Genomic DNA, 16656 nt, shown 5'->3' on the forward strand with positions numbered 1-16656 from the left:
AAGGCAGAGAATGTCAGCCCTCTACGTCAGTCAACTTACCGTCATATCGTACAGCTCATGCTCGTTTGTGCACCATACAGAGTAGTAGAGATTATAGCCCTCGCCGACTACTCTCAGCGCCTTGTACGTGTTGTTGAAGATGCGGTTCGTGTCACCGCCGTTGAAACCAAACTTGCTCTCGCTCATAGCCCAACCCCAATACTCAACATTGACGTGCTCGCGCGTGAGCGGGGACTCGGTCAAGTCTTTGGTCGAGAGCGGGATCGGAGCTCCGTCAAAGTCGGCCCTCAGCGGCGCACCCGCGAGCGACAGGATCGTGGGGACGAGGTCGACGTGCGCCGTGACGGCTTCGGTCACGCCTCCCTTGGGGACACCGGGTCCGCGAACGACGAGAGGGATGTTGATGTCCTCCTCGTACCCACACTCCTTCCCGGGCTGCAGCCGGTGCTGGCTAATGTGGAAGCCGTTATCCGTCGTGAAAATGATGTAGGTGTTGTCCAGGACACCGTGCTTTTCCAATCTCACCACGAGGCCATCGACGAGCTCGTCGACTGCCTGCAGGGCACGCAGACGTCCTTGGTAGAAGTTGTCGTTGTACGCCACGTTCTCTTCCGTCAGCTTGGGCTGGCGGCGAATCCAGTCGGCGCCGGAGGGCTTGTCGGGGTTAAAGTTTTCCGTTCTCGGGACCTTGGCGTCTTTGAAGAGGTGTTCATGTCTCTTGGCAGCCAACGGAATGCCGACCCTGAAGTTGTCAGAGATGGGGTCGTTGTCGTTTGGACCCTTGTCAGGAACAAGGATGCTGGAATTGACGTTGCTGTGCGGGGCGATTGGCGCAATGCCGATGAAGAAGGGCTTGCCAGCGTCGACGGCGTCATCCAGGAACCCGTAGGCCTTTTCTGCGACCAGGTCGGTAGAGTACTCGCCGAGATGGTTGACTGGCTTCTCATGGTCACGCTGGAAGGTGGCGTTGTAGTAGTCATATGTGTTTGGATCAAGGAGAAAGTCCTGAGACAAGTCAGCAGCGGAAGTTGATAAAGGTGCCATCAAGCCTCGGTGCATGCAAAAGTAGAACACTCACAGAAGAGTTCCAGCCTTTCAGATGGGGGCTGTCATAGTTCCAGATAGTGTGGGCATTGAACATTTTGCCCGTGTAATAAGTGCTATAGCCGGCTTTTTGTAGCCAAATGGGTAGGTAATTCTCATTGTGACCGTTCTTCACAAAGATGGGGAATCCGCCTGCAAGACCCAATTAGTTATATGCTCATAATATACACCGGGTATCCTCCGAGCAACTGAAACAGTGATAGAATCTTACCGTATGGTGGGTTAAGGTCGGTGACGTTGGTGTTGTGAGCCAGTTTGCCCGTCCACAAACTGGCGCGCGACGGGCAACAAACTGCCGTCGTGCAGAAATGCTTCTTGTACAAGGTCCCTTCTTCGATAAGCCTCTTCTGAATCAGCGGAATGTGCTCCAACGAGTTCATGTGAAGGTCCTGGTCGTCGGTCAAGACGAAAACTATGTTCGGCCTGGAGGATGACGATATCGCATCCCGGTCGGGGCCGACGAGGGGGGTCTGGGCATCGCCATGGGCCGCAACATTGCCGCAGAGATACAAGGCCGCCGAGGCCAATGCTGACGTCTTGAGTTGCATGGCGATAATTATCTCTCCGATTGAGATTTATCGTTTCCCGCTCAATTCAACTCATGGGTGCAAGAGAACCAACTATTGCGCAACCCTCGAGAATGAGACTTTAAAAGTTTGGCTATTAGATAAGCCGCGTTCCCGTCTTGCGGCGTTACAAACCCGGCTCGCCGGATGGGAGAAGCGCCCTCCGTGCGCGAGTTCCGATGGCGTGCTCCGGCCCTAGCATCGCAACAGCTCAAATTAAGGTATCCACATCCCTCACCGACAGCGGAGAAACAAAACCACGGCAACGCTGCTGAGCTCCTAACATCAGTGAATTGCATGCTACTATTGCACATCACCCAAGCTAGATCTGTGCTGGGATGTGATGGACGCACTTTCCTAAGCATACGTCACCCCATATACAAGTTCTAATTCCAGAGTAATTTGTGACATGTAGATAGTGTCTTCACCAGATAGACTTGAAGAATAATAGAAAACTTTGCTTCAAATTGATATTCCAGATTTGCGCAACTGCGAAACCTTTTGGCTGCAAAGGTGAGTGGGAACGCGTCAGGAAATCGACTTGGGACTCGTGTCAACAGCATCAGATACCACATCTGGTATCTCCTTCCACTACTGCAGTTCATTAAGTTTGCTAAAGACATTCGCTACTTTCACAACTTAGGTAGGAGTACTAACCTTTTTGACCTCTCTTCTTCTTCTTCTTCTTCTTCTTCTTCTTCTTCTTCCCATAATAATAATAACTAAACAACAAGATGACCACTGTTTTTGACGGTCAATGCTTTCAAGCTCCTTCGTCCCAGCCAGTATATCTAACCCCAGGCAGATAGGGCATCTCTTGCTCTTTGGCAGTTATCGCGGTAGTCATCACAGTAATTGGGGGGCAAGTTGATACAGGAGATTTGAAATTTGGGCTTGAGTTGTATAAACTTGCCGGCACATGTCGACATTTAAATTTCCATAACAGTAGTCCAAGACGTCTTTCACGAAGCTGAGATAAAATCCATAATCAAATGTCGATTTTGGAAACAGAAAATATAGAGAATATCTTCCAGAAGCAATGAGTGAATCCTCAGATAAGCCCATCAGTACAACACGAATATCATCCGCAACTACTGTTCTGCGAAAATAGATAAAGAATGCGTTGTTAAAGGATTCTTGCAATAATCTATACCTTCATTCTTCTACGCTAGACTCTACTCCTTTCCCAAGAGCCACCGCATCCCCTTCATCGTATTCGGCCCTAGCTCCGCAGGCGAATCCTTGGGAGCGAAAATAGTCCACCCCTGATGCCCCCAGTCCAGGTAGTTATCCACTCTCGCCTCGACCCCATTGTCCTTCAAAACCTTGGCATAAATCAACCCATCATCTCTCAGCGGGTCCCGGTCTCCAACCTGGATGTACGCCCTGGGCGATTTCGGGATAGCTCCGGGGTCGTTGAACGGCGAATACCACGGCGACGTAATCTCCGGTTCCAGACCCTTTGCCGCGTCCTTGATGACCGCGGTAGTAAACGTCGGGCTCCAGTCGGCGTTGGTCTCGCGAGACACCCACTCAGCGGCATATTTCTCGGGCACGATATCCTCGACGAGCAAGAACGGGATGCCCAGAAGCGTCCCGGTAATCCCCAGCCCCTCGACGCCGGACCTCTGGCTGACCACCGCGGCAATATTCGCACCGGCAGACCACCCGCCAACGACGAAGCCCTTGCCAATATCCGCGCCGAATCGGCCAGCATTCCTCGACAGCCAGACGGCCGTCTCCCAGCCGTCCTTGACCGACCTGGGGAACTTGTTCTCGGGTGCGAGACGGTAGGTCGCGCTGACTACCACGGCGCCGAACTCGAGCGCAAAGTCCCGCGCGGGACGGGTCGTCGGCTCGACGCCGGCGACGATGAACCCGCCGCCCGGCCACAGCAGGATGAGAGGCCGGTCCGGGTTAGACGCGCCCACGCCGCGCGGGCGGACGACTTGGAGATCAATCTCGTAGCCGTCGGGGAGAGCTGCGACGCTGCGGAACTCTTCGAGGGATTGGTCAAGGGGTGGCAGTGCTGCCAGTAGGCTTTGGAGGAGTTGAGGCCGCGTCTCTCGCGACTTTACAAATGCTTCCATGGTGGCAACTTGTAGCAGGTTTTTTATGAACAAGATGAATTTGAGCCGGAGAGCGAGAGGAGGAGTTTGTAGGGTACCAAAGTGAGGTTTTTCCAAAGAGGGCTTTGTTGGCTAATCCCAACGAATTCTAGGTATTCTGACCCCCAAGTCGTGCCACCCCCCCGCCCCCGTGGTTGTGGATCCTGGGCGAGGTTGAAAACGCGGGGTGTCGGGCCAAATCTGGCGGCAGCAATGCGACGTCGGAGATGTCTGAGGGCGCGTGAGTGGTTCAAATTGTCACGATGGGTCCGTCAACGGGATATTCTGCACCGACGCCAAAGTCTCTCGTCGTCACACTCACAGGTTGACACGGAAATTATCTCGGGAATGCGCCTTGCTGCAATAGCCTGCACTCGTCATTCTTCGGTGCCAGAGCGCTCCACTTCATCGGGTGGAAAAGAGTAACTATTTGAAATCTTGGGCATATTGGAAAGGACATGGAGATAAATATTCAGACTGACAAAAGCTTTGGCAAACTTCCTTTCAAGTCAAACTATAATACAGAAAGACATATCGACACACCAAGGAAAGGTATCTGCGCTAATTCAACCGCCCATCACAACACATGGAAGATACTCAGGTTGCCGAGCCAAGCGAATGCAGCACTTGAGGCAAGCTGAAATTTGAAGAATGCCAAGCTTGGGAGTTCTGCGCCAATCTGGATCCCTCGCCCACGCGGCCACCCTTTCACGCATCAGCCCGCAAATAATAAGCTGCTCAAGTTTGTTCCCACGTAAAGCGTACACCAAAACCTCGGCAGCGTTTCGCTGGCGAAGATTTGCCACGTGGAAACCATCCAAGACTACGTCCTGGTCGTTTTCCAGAGTATACGGCGCGTCTTTGCCATGATTGCACCTAGGAACGAACCAACCGTTAAAGAGCAGAAAGATGCAAGGTAGAAGGGACACTTCCACCGGCCTTGACGTCATTCCGGCCAAGCTCAGTTGGACAGAGATTCTGTTCTCGTGGACATCGACCTCCATTTTTATATTGGTTACTGGAGGTCTGTAGCAGGGCTTCAATAGGGTCCTGCTAGCCAGCGAGACAGGTTCCGTGGTCTCATTGATGCGATTCCAGCTCGCATCATTAACGACGAACCCCTCCACAATCCGATTGCGAAAACTTCCGGCCGCCGACGCCCTGCCAGACTGAATGCGTATTATTCGTCCACACTCGTCGAAACACGCCTTTTCCATTATATACGCGTAGTAGACGGTATAGGCTCTTCCTGAGATCGCTACAATTTGACCTCGTACTTCGTTTTCCGCAGCCGTATAGTCACAGCAGATGAGTTGACCAAGGTGATCAAGAGTGTCTCGATAAGTGTCTCGATACGTCGCATCTCTGTAGAACCCGCCCATGTCATTTTGACTCTCGCGGGCTTCTGTCATATGATCAGGGTATATGATGAGATTACGGCTCCAGTCTGTTATGATCTCTCCCGCAATAATTCTGTCCTGCACTCGAACATCTTCGATATCAAAGAAGCAAAACATGAGGGCCAAAGCTGTGACTGCAAAACCGTGTATCAGCCTCCCAACAGCCTGGCAAGGGCAGACGTAAAATATGATTTCCCACTGGTGCATGTACGCAAATTGCCCTCGTGGGTTAAGATCGCTTGCTCTCGAATGTACGGAACAACAATTAGCCAACGCGCTGCAACTAGCCGGATCGAGGAAACTGCGTCCTTGATTTGCAGCTTCATCGTCAAACAATTCGTCTGCGGTCGGTTCGATAAACTTTTCCTGACTCGGAACAACTTGGTCGTCAATGATGCACATGGAACTCAAGACGTTCTCTAGTGCTCTTACTCTATCGAATGGCCCGTTCAGACCACTGTAAGGGCCAGTCATTGAACCAGCAGACAGAATGTCCGCTCTTTCGAGAAGGAAGAATGATAGATTTCTTATCGCAATTCGGATAGACGCGGCAATTGCGGTGTCAATTTCGGGTAGTCGGAGGAACTGCGCCCCCAGGGCCTCTCCAAGTAGATGATCAATAAATAAAGAAGAGTCTCTGCTGACAGGGTGGCGACTCCTTGGAGCGTATCTATCTTTGGACTCCGTTAATTCGTCATGAGATCTGGGACTCACATGCCCCGGATGGAGAGTAGGCGTATCGATGGACTTGTCACCAATTTCGAGACGAACATGCTCCGGTTGGATAGCAGGATAAACGGTCGGCTCGTCACCAAGTTGGAAGAGAACATGCCCCTGATCACCACCACTGGCCCATATGACTGTTCGATTGAAACGAACCTCTACGGACATGCCAAGTATATGGCTCGCAAAAGCAGGGAGCCATGAGCCGCGCACCTTGAGCGCCATGTAGTCTCTCTGGCCCACCTGAGATGTGTGGATGAGTTGCTTGATAGAACTAGCGAGAAAAGCGGCGCCGCCCATATCTCGAAGTTGTCTGAGTAAAAATTGTGTTCTGTCGATGCGTCGGATGCTGCTCCCCATCGAGGTTTTGCAGTCATGCCTAATAACTCTTTCCGCAAGATTCGTAATATGCTGAAAAACTTTTGAAAAGCCCAATTCTTGGGTAAATGGAGCCAAATAGTTCACCAACCCCTTGAGCACATCGACACTCGGCAGCGCATCGGCTTCAAGGCCGTATATAGCCATTAACTCGGAGAGGCATTGGGCGGCAGCAAATGCCTGGCAACCTGTCGCAAGCGCACCGATAAGAATGATGGAGTTTGTCCCGGCAACCGTTCTGGCCAAGTCCGCCACCGGTGCTGAGTGACCCCAGCCGATGCTGAGGGCCTTTGACAGCACAGAATGGTAGGTCTTTCTCGACATGATGTGGGCGTACAGAGAGCTCTGATGCGAAGATTGAACGGGAATGCGTTTGCCCAACTGGATGGCAGCCCACATGGCGTAGGTATCGACGCCGCCATCGCTGAGGGCCTTGAGTAATCGTCCGGTCAAGACATGTCCCAGTGAGGCCGTGTTCACGACGTCGGCTTGGAAACTGAAGCCTACTTGGTCGGACATGGCTCGTCGTCGTCTGTTGCGTAGTTCTATTGCGTAGTCTTTGATCGCAGTCTTCGAAGCCTGTCGGAGGCTAGCTGCAGCAAAACAAGGAGGTTCGGAAACTTCTTGTGTAATAGAAGGTTCTTCCCTCGAAGGAATGGCGAGACGTTTATCGATGAGGTATCGTTGACGAAATCTGACTATGCAAGTTCCAGGTTCCCAGTGGCCGATGCGAGTGTTGGAAAGAGGGGTTAGATAAAGTAGAATCAGGCTGGGCTGGGCTGAGCTGGGCTGAGCAACGGCAGGAGGGTCTGCTCATCTATCAAGCTGCGTCTCGCGGACCTAAATGTAATTGGTTAGTGATACGCACAAGGGTATCATGGGGAGGTACCTTAGCTGCTAAGGTACATGTATAAGACGGCAGAAGGAAGGTAGGCGAGAACGTCCTCCGGACCAATATATTTGATAATACATTATACTATCAAGAGTTTTAGAATCTCAGCAAAATAATGAATCAAATCGAAAGAATATCCAGCGATTCTTATTGATCTCACAGAAGCAGGCGATGTGATGTATTTGAGAAGCGGCATAGCAGTCAAAGAGGTTGAGGTCACTCCCTAAAGTGCAAGCATCTCCCAGCCAATCAAAGCAAGTCTTTCCCATACCTGCCCGGCCATAATTGTTAGCAGCGACTTCACGGCCAGCCGCCCGCCACCATGGCCAAATCAATCCTCACCATCCACACTCATCGCGGCCCCAAACTCTCGCCATCAAAACTCACCCTTTCTTCTTCCATCAGCACGCCTCCCAAAACAATGGCCCGCACCGAAGAAGCCGAAGCTTTCTTCCACGCCGTCTACACCGCCGTCCAAGAGATCCCCGCCGGCAAGGTAACGACCTACGGACACATCGCCAAGCTCGTCGGGACCCGTGAGTCGTCGTCCATATGCCTCTCTTTTCCCTCATCCCCATCATCTACCGCTAGTTCATTTAAACCCCCCCCCCCCCTTCTTCCCTCCATCAGCCTTCACTCGTAACTCCTCATCTCAATTAGTACTCCTTCTTTTGTTCCCCAGAATTAAGAAGTAAAAGGCATGCGAGAAAATCCCAGCTAACGTTTAAACCCCCCCCACCTGCCAAAGCGGAACGCCCCCGTCAAGTCGGCATCTGCCTCAAACATCTCCCCACAGACCCAACATCCCGCTTCAACAATGCAAACGTCCCATGGCAGCGCGTCATCAATGCCAAAGGAACCATTTCGCCGCGGTACCATCTCCTTCCTGCCTTTCCTTGTCTCTTCCTCCGTCATCGTCCCCATACTCCTTCACCACCACCACCACCACCACCACCACCACCCAAGACCCTCCCTCATCTCTACTTTCTCTTCGCAGTCCTCAATTGGATAGTCACCTACAAGTACCTGACATCAAACGCTAGCTCCCAGCCCTCGGGCGCTCGAAACCAAGCCGAGGCCCTACAGGCCGAGGACGTAGAGGTCTCGCGGACAGCAATGGGCGAGTTCCAGGTGGACTTTAGCTCCTACGGCTGGTTCCCCGAGGTCCTCCCTTCTGAAGAAGACTAAAGGCAGGCCAGTCATGAGCAATGGAGCAGAGACACATCTCCACATCGAGAGACCAATAGGCCAAATGGACCTACATGCTTGAATGATTGCCAACGCAGCAGAAGAGATGAGGTGTCCCATCGTAAACCAGCAACCACGGCACAAGGAGCACAAGTGAACTTCCAAACCACTTTTTATTCAATCGACGGCAGTCCAGCGAGCACCAAACTAGCATTAGCCAAAGTGTCTAGTACGTCCTCGTCTCCCAGATCACCTCCTTCGAGTGCGCAGGTAGCCAATGGCAGTCAGTCTCGCGAATGCCTCAAAGGCTTCAGAGGGCCACCAAACAACCGCTCCGCCTCCAACCCATCACCAATCCCTCCCCATCCTTCTTCCCTCGTGCCGTCATTAGTGCACAACGTCGGTCTTGCTATTCGTGAACAAACGTCATGTAAGAAAAATAATTAGAATAGAAACAAAGAGAAGTGAAGGATCGGATGGTGCATATCGTGTGAGCGAAGTCGCGTAGTGGTGGTATTGAAAAAAGGGATAATCCATCGTCAACACCCAGCAGAATGACGCACGTGCGAGCCACCAGTATGAGAAACTCCTGCCCATTTTCCTGGGTTTCGCCATGCGTAAGGGGAATCATCTTCGGCCAGCAGAAAAATGCCGCAAACGCAAAATACAAACGGAGCGAGGGGTTGTGTCAAGGGTGAAAACGAAAATCAAAAGAACTCCCCCCATCTTGCTAGAACAGAAAATCAAGGACCCGGCCCCATCGGCGTCAAAGGTCACGAGGCAAATGAACCCAGTCGGACTCGTTCTCTTTGAGATGCGAAGCCCCAGCAACAAGGCCTCGACTAGAAGCAGTTGAGAGAGCCCTTCTTCTTCTTCTTGGACAATGCATTCATACGCTCCTCCAGAAGACGCTGTTGCGCCTCGGCAGCCTGGCGCTTCTTGCGTTCCTCTTCGACAGCGTGCAAGCTCCATCGGTTGTCGGGTTGGGGCGTGGGCGCGGGACGATCTTTGAGCTCCTTGACCTCGGACTCCAACTCCACGCAGCGCTTGCGCCAAGCGTCGCTGTCGGCCTTGACTTTGTTCGACTGGCGCTCGAGATCCGTGAGAGCCTCCTCCAGAGTCTGGGTGAGCTGCTTCTCGGCCTGGAGATGCTTCTCAATTGTGCGGATGCGAGCTTCCTGGTCTTCCTGGATTTGGTTGGTGGGGCCCATGTTGTCTTTGCTGCCTGGCCGGCCTGCTTGAGTAGGAGTGCTCGGCACCGTGCCGTTGGGACCGGACGAAGCTCCGGGCAGCGGTGGCAAGGGGATAGCCGGCGGCGGGGAGGGAAGAGAAGCAACCGAAGCACTCTTCCGCAGCGGTGAGCTAACCGAGTTGGATCGTTGGATTTGGCCAGACGCAGACGCCTCGTCAATCTTGGCCTGTAACACATTAGCATTTGAGGTAGGTCGAGCTGCGTCAAAGACACGTACCTGGAGAGCCGCATATTCGGCTTTGAGCGAATCAAGCTCGCTTTCGGCCTTGAACTTGGCAGCCTGGGCTTCTTCAATTTGCGAATTGCGCTCTGTCTGCAGCGTGGACAGGCGGTTGTTGGTCATCTGAACCTGATCAAAGTTGCTCTGTAGTTGATCCTCGAGCTCCTCCACGAGGCGGGAATTCTTCTTGTTCCGACTCTGGAGATCTGTAATCTTCTTACGAATAGCAGACAGCTGGTCGGGGAGAGGAGCAGGGCTCTTCAGAGGCTCGCCCTCGGCAGTGAGGAGATCCGTCAGGGTCGATTTGGCTTGCTCCAGCTCCTTGACCAAGTTGTCGTTGACGCTCGACAGCTCGGCGACTTGCTTCTCAGCCGCGCTCGACTTCTTCTGCTCTTCGCCCAAAGCCTTCTGATCCGCAGTCAAGTCGTCGATACGCTCTGTAATCTTTTCGATGCTGACGTCGAGACCGAGAGCGAACGCAACTTGTGTAGCGACCTTCATGAGATCTTCCCGGGCGTCATTGAGCTCGCATTCGAGGGCTCTGACATTTTCCGCGTGCTCGTTGAGCAGAACTGCAACTTGCTCCTCGTATCCCTTTTGCTCCATCTGCTTCATCTCCTCAAGCTCCTTTGCGTGGCTCTCCTGAAGCAACTTCATGCCATCTTGATGTGTCTTGAGAGCCTGCTCGTGAGCTGTGATCTGGTTCTCCAGGTTTGTAATGAGACTCTGCTGCGTCTTCGCCTGTGTCTCGTGTAAGTTACGGGCCCTGATAACCTCATCCAGCTCTGTCTTAGTGGCAGCATGGGCTGCCTCGAGGTCAGAGACCTTGTTGGCGTTGGTGTTGATGGCAACCTTGTGCTCGTCAATCTCGTCACGGAGTGACTTGACAAGCGTCTCGTGCTTCTCCTCGATTTCTTTGACTTCCTCGGCACTCCGAGCAGTGGAATGAACTGAGGCCTGAGTGTTCAGCGCCACGATTTCAGATTCAAGCTCCTCGATGGTCTTCTTCATCTTTGTTTCTGTCTCCTGCAGAGTGTCGAGGGCGGTCTGGTGCTTCGTCTCCCATGCCGTCAATTCAGCTTGCAACTCGGTGATCTTCTTGTCGTTCTCCTCTGTGGTCGGTAAAGATCTCGTCTCAGAGTTGTTCACCTCGGTCGATGCCATGGGGATGTCGGCAATAGCGCTGGCCGCAGCAGTAGCCATGACAGCTTCGGTAGTAGCTTCCGGGGAAGAGCCCATAGCAGGAGCCTCCTTCACAGTAGTGCGCAAGGTTTCAAGCTCGGCCATGAGCTTCTTCTCGGTAGCCTCGTGATTTTCTCTCATTTCTTCCATTTGCTTCTCATTTGCTTCGAGCTGATTCTTGAGAGTGGAAATCATCGACATGTCCATCGGAGAAGCTTGTAAACTGGATCGCTCGCGAGTAAGCCCAGAGATTAGTGCCATCTTAGTCTCCATCTCTTTCTTGGCGGACGCAATGTCGGCCTCGAGCTCCTGAATACGCTCCGAGCGAGCATGAAGCTCGTGCATGGCTGCATTGAGGTTGAGCTCGAAGTTTTGCATGACATCGGGCTGGCCCTCGAAGTTGTCTGTGGCGATGTTGCGGAGTGAGGCAAACGATCGATGAGCTCGGTCAATAATCATGACATTTTGGCTGGACTTGCGGCGGATGACTGGTTGGCCAGTTCGTGGTGATGATGCCTCCAATGCCTTTGCTTGGGCAACCTCGGTCTTGAGCTCCTCGAGCATGTCTAGAGCTTCGTGGTGCTTCAGTTCGAGCTGTGTGTACTTCTCCGCCAGTTCTTTCTCTGCCTCTTCCTTCTCGGCGGCAAGAGTCTTGAATCTCTCGACCTCCGTTGCCAACAGATCCTGGTGCATGAGGTCCTCCGTAGACAAATGTTCTGGGCCGGACTCGGGCTTAGCAGTGACTGACGTCTCGGCATCAGACGGGTCAACGGTAGCAGGAGACTCCATCGCCGAGGAAAGCTCTGATGAAAGAGAGCGTGATGAGAATTGGCCACCATCTTTGATGTCACTCGACCTGGCATCAGAGAAGAACGAGGGAGGTCGGGTCAGGTTTGGAGACGTAATAGACATCATAGAGTCTCGGACCATGCGTTCGGGGTGGCGTGACTCGTCGATGGTGTCCTGAAGCTCTGCCAATGTGCGCAAAGCTTCCTCGTACTTTGAGTGCAAGAGATCGTATTCATTAACCGTGGTCTCGTGCTCTACACGTAAGTCGATGAGCTCCTGCGTGACGTTCTCCAGCTTGTCATGCACAAATTTGGACTGAGCAGGACTATGAGGCGGGTAGTCGTCGAGATCGGCCTGGAGATTGTGCTCTTTCGCATCAGGGGTCGCGACGTCAGTGCCATTTTCGACATGATCGCCGTTTTGCACAGGATCCGTTGCCTCAGCTGCCGCCGCCGCTTCTTCTTCCGCGTTCTCAGGGATGATATCGTTCTGGCTCATGCGAATAACACGCGACTGGGACTGACTACGACTGTGGTCAGCAATCTGGCGCGCAACACCGTTCGGTGCCTCCACAGTTGGCTCCGGAACTTTGCTATCGCCTTGAATATGATCCAATTCGTGGAGCAGCGAGTCCAGCTTTCCGAGACTGCGCTGGCGCTCAATGACCTGCTCTAGTCGATCAATTTCGCGCTGCATCAGCTCGGCATCCTGGTCGGCTTCGGCAAGTCGCTCCTCCAAGGTGGAGATGTAGTCCTCGCAAGAAGCTTCATTCTCTCTGATCCGCGAGATCTCCTTGCGGAGTTCCACAATAATGGTCGTATTCTTTTCCTCCCCAGAGGTGTGGCCATCCAGCTTGTTCTCCAGGTCATGAAGGTAATTCTCGGTGCTGGCTTCGCGATCCATGAGTTTTTGCAAACGTGCTTGTAGCTGTGTGTTGATTGTTTCAATGTACGTGCATTTGGTCTCTTTTTCCAGCAGATTCGCCTCGGTGTTGGCTAGTGTGCCGCGCGTGCTAGACAGCGATTGCTCGAGAGTTTGAATTGTCTTCTCGTATTCGAGCACGACTTGTTCTACGGCAGCGGCGAATGAGTTCGATCGATTCAGTCTCTCTGTCGCCGTGTCACCCATGGACTCTTCGTGTTGGTTATTCTCGGCAGCTTCGTTGTCGCGGGCCTTAGCCATTTCCGCAATAAGCTTCGCGTGACGTTGACTCAGGGTCGTGTAGTTTTCTTGGACGTCCAGAAGCTGGTTTTGCAGTTCGCTTTCACGCTCATTCTGTCGCTCGGACCGCTCGCCCGTGGAGGCGATGCGTCGCTCGCCCCCGCCTCGCTCCGCGCTGCGGACTTGCTCCCGTAGGAAGGCAACCTCCGCCTTCAGACGATCAATGATGGCCTGTTTGTCACCCTCCTCCACCTGCTGGATCCGTGGCTTACTTTGGATGGCTCGGGCCCTCTGTGCATATTGGACGGTGTTTAATGTTTCGCTGAGGTGGAACTCAGCTGGCGTAACGCAAGCAATCATGTATGTGATGGCATTTCCGCCTAGCGAGTCTTGAAGTAGACGGGTGAGTTTGGAGTCGCGATAAGAAACGTGCGATCCCGCCTGTCGTGATGAAAGCTGTGAAATGACCTTCCCGAGCGCAGCGAGGCCACCGTTGATGGAGATACCTTCTTTGGCACGCTCGCCCTGTGCGCCTGTGTTTTTCAGCCGCTCACTACCCGCCAGATCGACAAAATGGAGTTTGCTGTCTGTGGTAACCCAGGTCTCGGATCCCGTCATAGCTTCGATGGGCACGGAGAAACGCTTGTCGGCCCCATTTGAGCCCTGCAGGCCGCTCTTCCGCTGCACCAAGTTGAGACTGAATACGGCGTGGGACCGGGAAGACCTAGCGTTAATGGCCGTCGCATCTGTCTGTCGAAGGGTCGAGCCGAAATTCAACGCATTCATGAGGTCCTCAACCGAGTTGATTTCGACCTGTCGCAGGCCGGTCAGGATGATATTCCCCTTGACATCTTCACGAATTGTGACGTTGCCACGCTCATGTTGTGGAACGTGGTCCGGAAGCAGAAGATCGCGCAGCTGCTCATTGTAGATCTCGAGGTATGTTGCTTTCAATGACCATGTCCTGTCAGCTGACGAAGTCGAAGATGTTTGGGCGGAATATCGGTGTGGTGCTCTTAGTTGAGACATGGAGCCACGGTTGGCTTGTTTCTTCGGGCCGTCGAGCTTTTCGAACAAAGCCGTCGCCGCTCTGGGAATAACGCCTGGGGGGACAATGTCAGCTTGCGAGCCTATGGAAGCCGGAGAGCTTCGCAGATAACCGAATAGCTCGGTAACACGACGCAGTGTAACTAACCCATCACCTCGAGGTCGTCCTGCTCGATAGGACCTGATGTGCCCATCGTGTACGACTTTCCAGCGCCTGACTGGCCGTACGCCAAGAGCGAGACATTGTAGCCCTGGATGAACGCGCCGACGCAATCCTGCAAGTAATCCCAAATGCCCTCTTGTTCAACATCAGAGCCGAAAACGCGGTCAAATACGAAGAGTTTCCTTCCTTGCGGTGAGTCGATTGCTAAGCTCGTATTCGACGTCACTTGGACCATGGATCGTTGGAATCGTTGAGGTATCAATTCGTAGCCCGGATCTGTGGGTTTCAGAGGCGGTCGAACACGGACGGCTACAAGGGAGAAAAGATGCAGTTAGTGGTGTGATGATGCGCCGGCATGAAAGGGGAGGTGCCGCGACCCTCAGACAAGCGACGAACGGAAGCGGACACGGGAGTTGCACACTTACCGACTTTGACGGCCGTACGGGACTCGTCGTCAGAGGCTTTGCTTCCACCGCCATGTTTGCTCGTCATGCTCAGACGGCTGTTACTCCGCGGTGATGGTCGCACCATTGCGCTCATCGGTCTTTGGGGCAAATGATTCCCAGGAGAGGCCGGCGGCGAGCTGGCCATGATGGGAAAGGGAAAGAGAGGAAGGGTCTTCTCGGAGCGGGTGCGCGAGCGGAATGCGTTCTTCCTTGTATAAGGTTATTCGCGCGAGGCAAAGGGTAGAACGAACGGGGTGTCGGGATTGTGCAGTCCCAATCCCCAGGCTCGAACCCTGTACAGCGGAGGGTATGAAGCACTGTTCGGTATATGGTGTGGTTGTGCCGTTGTCTCAAACGTGTGATCGAATCGATGGGTGACGGATTGCGCGAGCGTGGGGAAGCTGATTCCGTTGCACTACTTCTTATGCTGTCGTGGGGCGGGTGGTTGTGTATTTTTGTGTTGGATGTAAAGGAGTGAAGGGAGGCTGCTCTTTTTTTCCGGATTCACCACAAAAGCGGCAGCGCAGCAGATGCAGCAGCAGCGGCAGCTCGGTGAAAGTGTGGGAACTAAGGCGTCATAAGGTATCAATTATCGTATCCTAGTGTCGAGGAAGCAAGATAAAAACAAGCAACAGCAAGGACGGCTCGCCTATGGCTCGTTCGGAGCCCGTCGTTGTGTTGCGTTGCGGGTGCAATGCGTTGTCTGGCGTTGCTTGGGACGCGCGCGAGATTGTTGGAGATAATCGCAGGAAAGGGTAGCCCGGGATGCTGGAGTGTTTTGTTGCGGGTTCTGCTGGCCGAGCAGTGTGGAGGCGCGAGGGAGGGATGCGTTAACGATTGGGGGTTCGCAGTGTTGCGCTGGACTGTTCTTCTGTACCTAGTCCGCCTCCTTGTGGCAGACAGACTGGACTGGGCCGGACTGGGACCTGGAGTGGTTAGACTGGCGAGGCCCAGGGGTGGAAGAGTAGGGGAGAGGAAGAGCCGAAACAGGGGAACCCAACCGTCAGTCGCGTTTATTCGCCAGAGAAGAAAGAAGTTTACAGGTCTCAAGGTGGTGGCACTGTGGCAGGCTGGCAGCAGCAGAAAACAGAAAGCCAGCAGACAAGCCGGGGTTGGAGTGGATGTCTCGCAAATTAGGAGCGCGTCGGTGGTGGGCTGTGATTGGGTGGCGCGAGATGTGACGGATGCGCCGTTCTCACAGTTGAATGCCTCCTGAGCCGATTCGGGAATGGCAGCAGAAGGGGGGCGGCTTGGGGACTCCTGTCTGCTGCTGCTTCTGGTCTGAATCAGGTCCAGTGCGAATTAATCCCCGGCGGATCGTCGTGACAGGTATGGGCCGCTTCTGAGTCGCGATATCCGGCCAGATGAGTGCCTGCCAGGTGGGTTGTGGGGGCAGGAAGAGGAGGACGGGACCTGGAGAAGGACGGCGAGGAGGAAGAGCAAAGACCGGAGAGCAAATATAGAGGATGAATAATACACGGATCGATAGGATGGGAGGCAGGAGGAAGATAGATCACAGGGAGGAATAGGGGGAAGATGAGGAAGGAACCAAACAACTAGGCGATGGACGTTGTTCCTGCCTGTTCTATTCCGCCATGCCTTGAGCACAAAGATACTCGAAGGGAATGGAGGTTCTGATACCTACCTATACCCGTGCTATAATGGAAAGAGCAAGGAAGGAAGGAGCGATGCATATACAAGCAAATGACCCCCTATTAATTGCAAGTACCTTAGCCCGACTCGCCTCGTCTGTTATCCGTCACCTCACATCACCGCCAAACAAGTCAAGACTCCCTGTTGCGTGTCGGACCATTCAGCCAACTCGTTCCAGTCTATGTTCGTTCTAAGGCTACCTTGATTATTCAGAAGCCACAACCATTGGTAGTACCTATCTCCTGCATGCAATGTCCAGAACACCAGACGAGAGACAACGGCAGAGAGTCCGGTCTTCACTTTAGCGATAGAGAGCCAAGGGTCCAGGACAGGGGATTGGAGGGGACAGGTATCACAGGATGAGATGGGATGGTCCATCCACTG

At 53.4% G+C, this 16656-nt stretch overlaps 5 protein-coding genes across 5 annotated transcripts; 1 reads left to right on the top strand and 4 right to left on the bottom strand.

The window, feature by feature from the left end:
* Positions 1–30: 30 nt before the first annotated feature.
* Positions 31–1652, bottom strand: CORC01_11260 (sulfatase; the record flags this gene model as incomplete). The annotated part of the gene is made up of 3 exons (XM_022622886.1): positions 31–1005; positions 1079–1236; positions 1316–1652. 3 exons carry the CDS (start codon positions 1650–1652, stop codon positions 31–33), a joined length of 1470 nt encoding a protein of 489 aa, XP_022470560.1.
* A 1193-nt stretch (positions 1653–2845) lies between these two features.
* Positions 2846–3760, bottom strand: CORC01_11261 (uncharacterized protein; the record flags this gene model as incomplete). The annotated part of the gene is made up of 1 exon (XM_022622887.1): positions 2846–3760. The coding sequence occupies one exon, from the start codon at positions 3758–3760 to the stop codon at positions 2846–2848; it is 915 nt and encodes a 304-aa protein (XP_022470561.1).
* A 2034-nt stretch (positions 3761–5794) lies between these two features.
* CORC01_11262 (uncharacterized protein) lies at positions 5795–6798 on the bottom strand (the record flags this gene model as incomplete). The annotated part of the gene is made up of 3 exons (XM_022622888.1): positions 5795–5848; positions 6058–6214; positions 6371–6798. 3 exons carry the CDS (start codon positions 6796–6798, stop codon positions 5795–5797), a joined length of 639 nt encoding a protein of 212 aa, XP_022470562.1.
* Positions 6799–7493: 695 nt separating this feature from the next.
* CORC01_11263 (6-O-methylguanine DNA methyltransferase) lies at positions 7494–8359 on the top strand (the record flags this gene model as incomplete). The annotated part of the gene is made up of 2 exons (XM_022622889.1): positions 7494–7707; positions 7968–8359. 2 exons carry the CDS (start codon positions 7494–7496, stop codon positions 8357–8359), a joined length of 606 nt encoding a protein of 201 aa, XP_022470563.1.
* Positions 8360–9201: 842 nt separating this feature from the next.
* CORC01_11264 (kinesin motor domain-containing protein) lies at positions 9202–14764 on the bottom strand (the record flags this gene model as incomplete). Its single annotated transcript, XM_022622890.1, has 4 exons — positions 9202–9777; positions 9829–14066; positions 14159–14482; positions 14599–14764. The coding sequence occupies 4 exons, from the start codon at positions 14762–14764 to the stop codon at positions 9202–9204; spliced, it is 5304 nt and encodes a 1767-aa protein (XP_022470564.1).
* Positions 14765–16656: the final 1892 nt, after the last annotated feature.

This window comes from Colletotrichum orchidophilum (genome assembly GCF_001831195.1).
Source record: "Colletotrichum orchidophilum strain IMI 309357 chromosome Unknown Scaffold_120.1, whole genome shotgun sequence".
In the NCBI taxonomy this organism is placed as follows: Eukaryota; Fungi; Ascomycota; class Sordariomycetes; order Glomerellales; family Glomerellaceae; genus Colletotrichum; species Colletotrichum orchidophilum.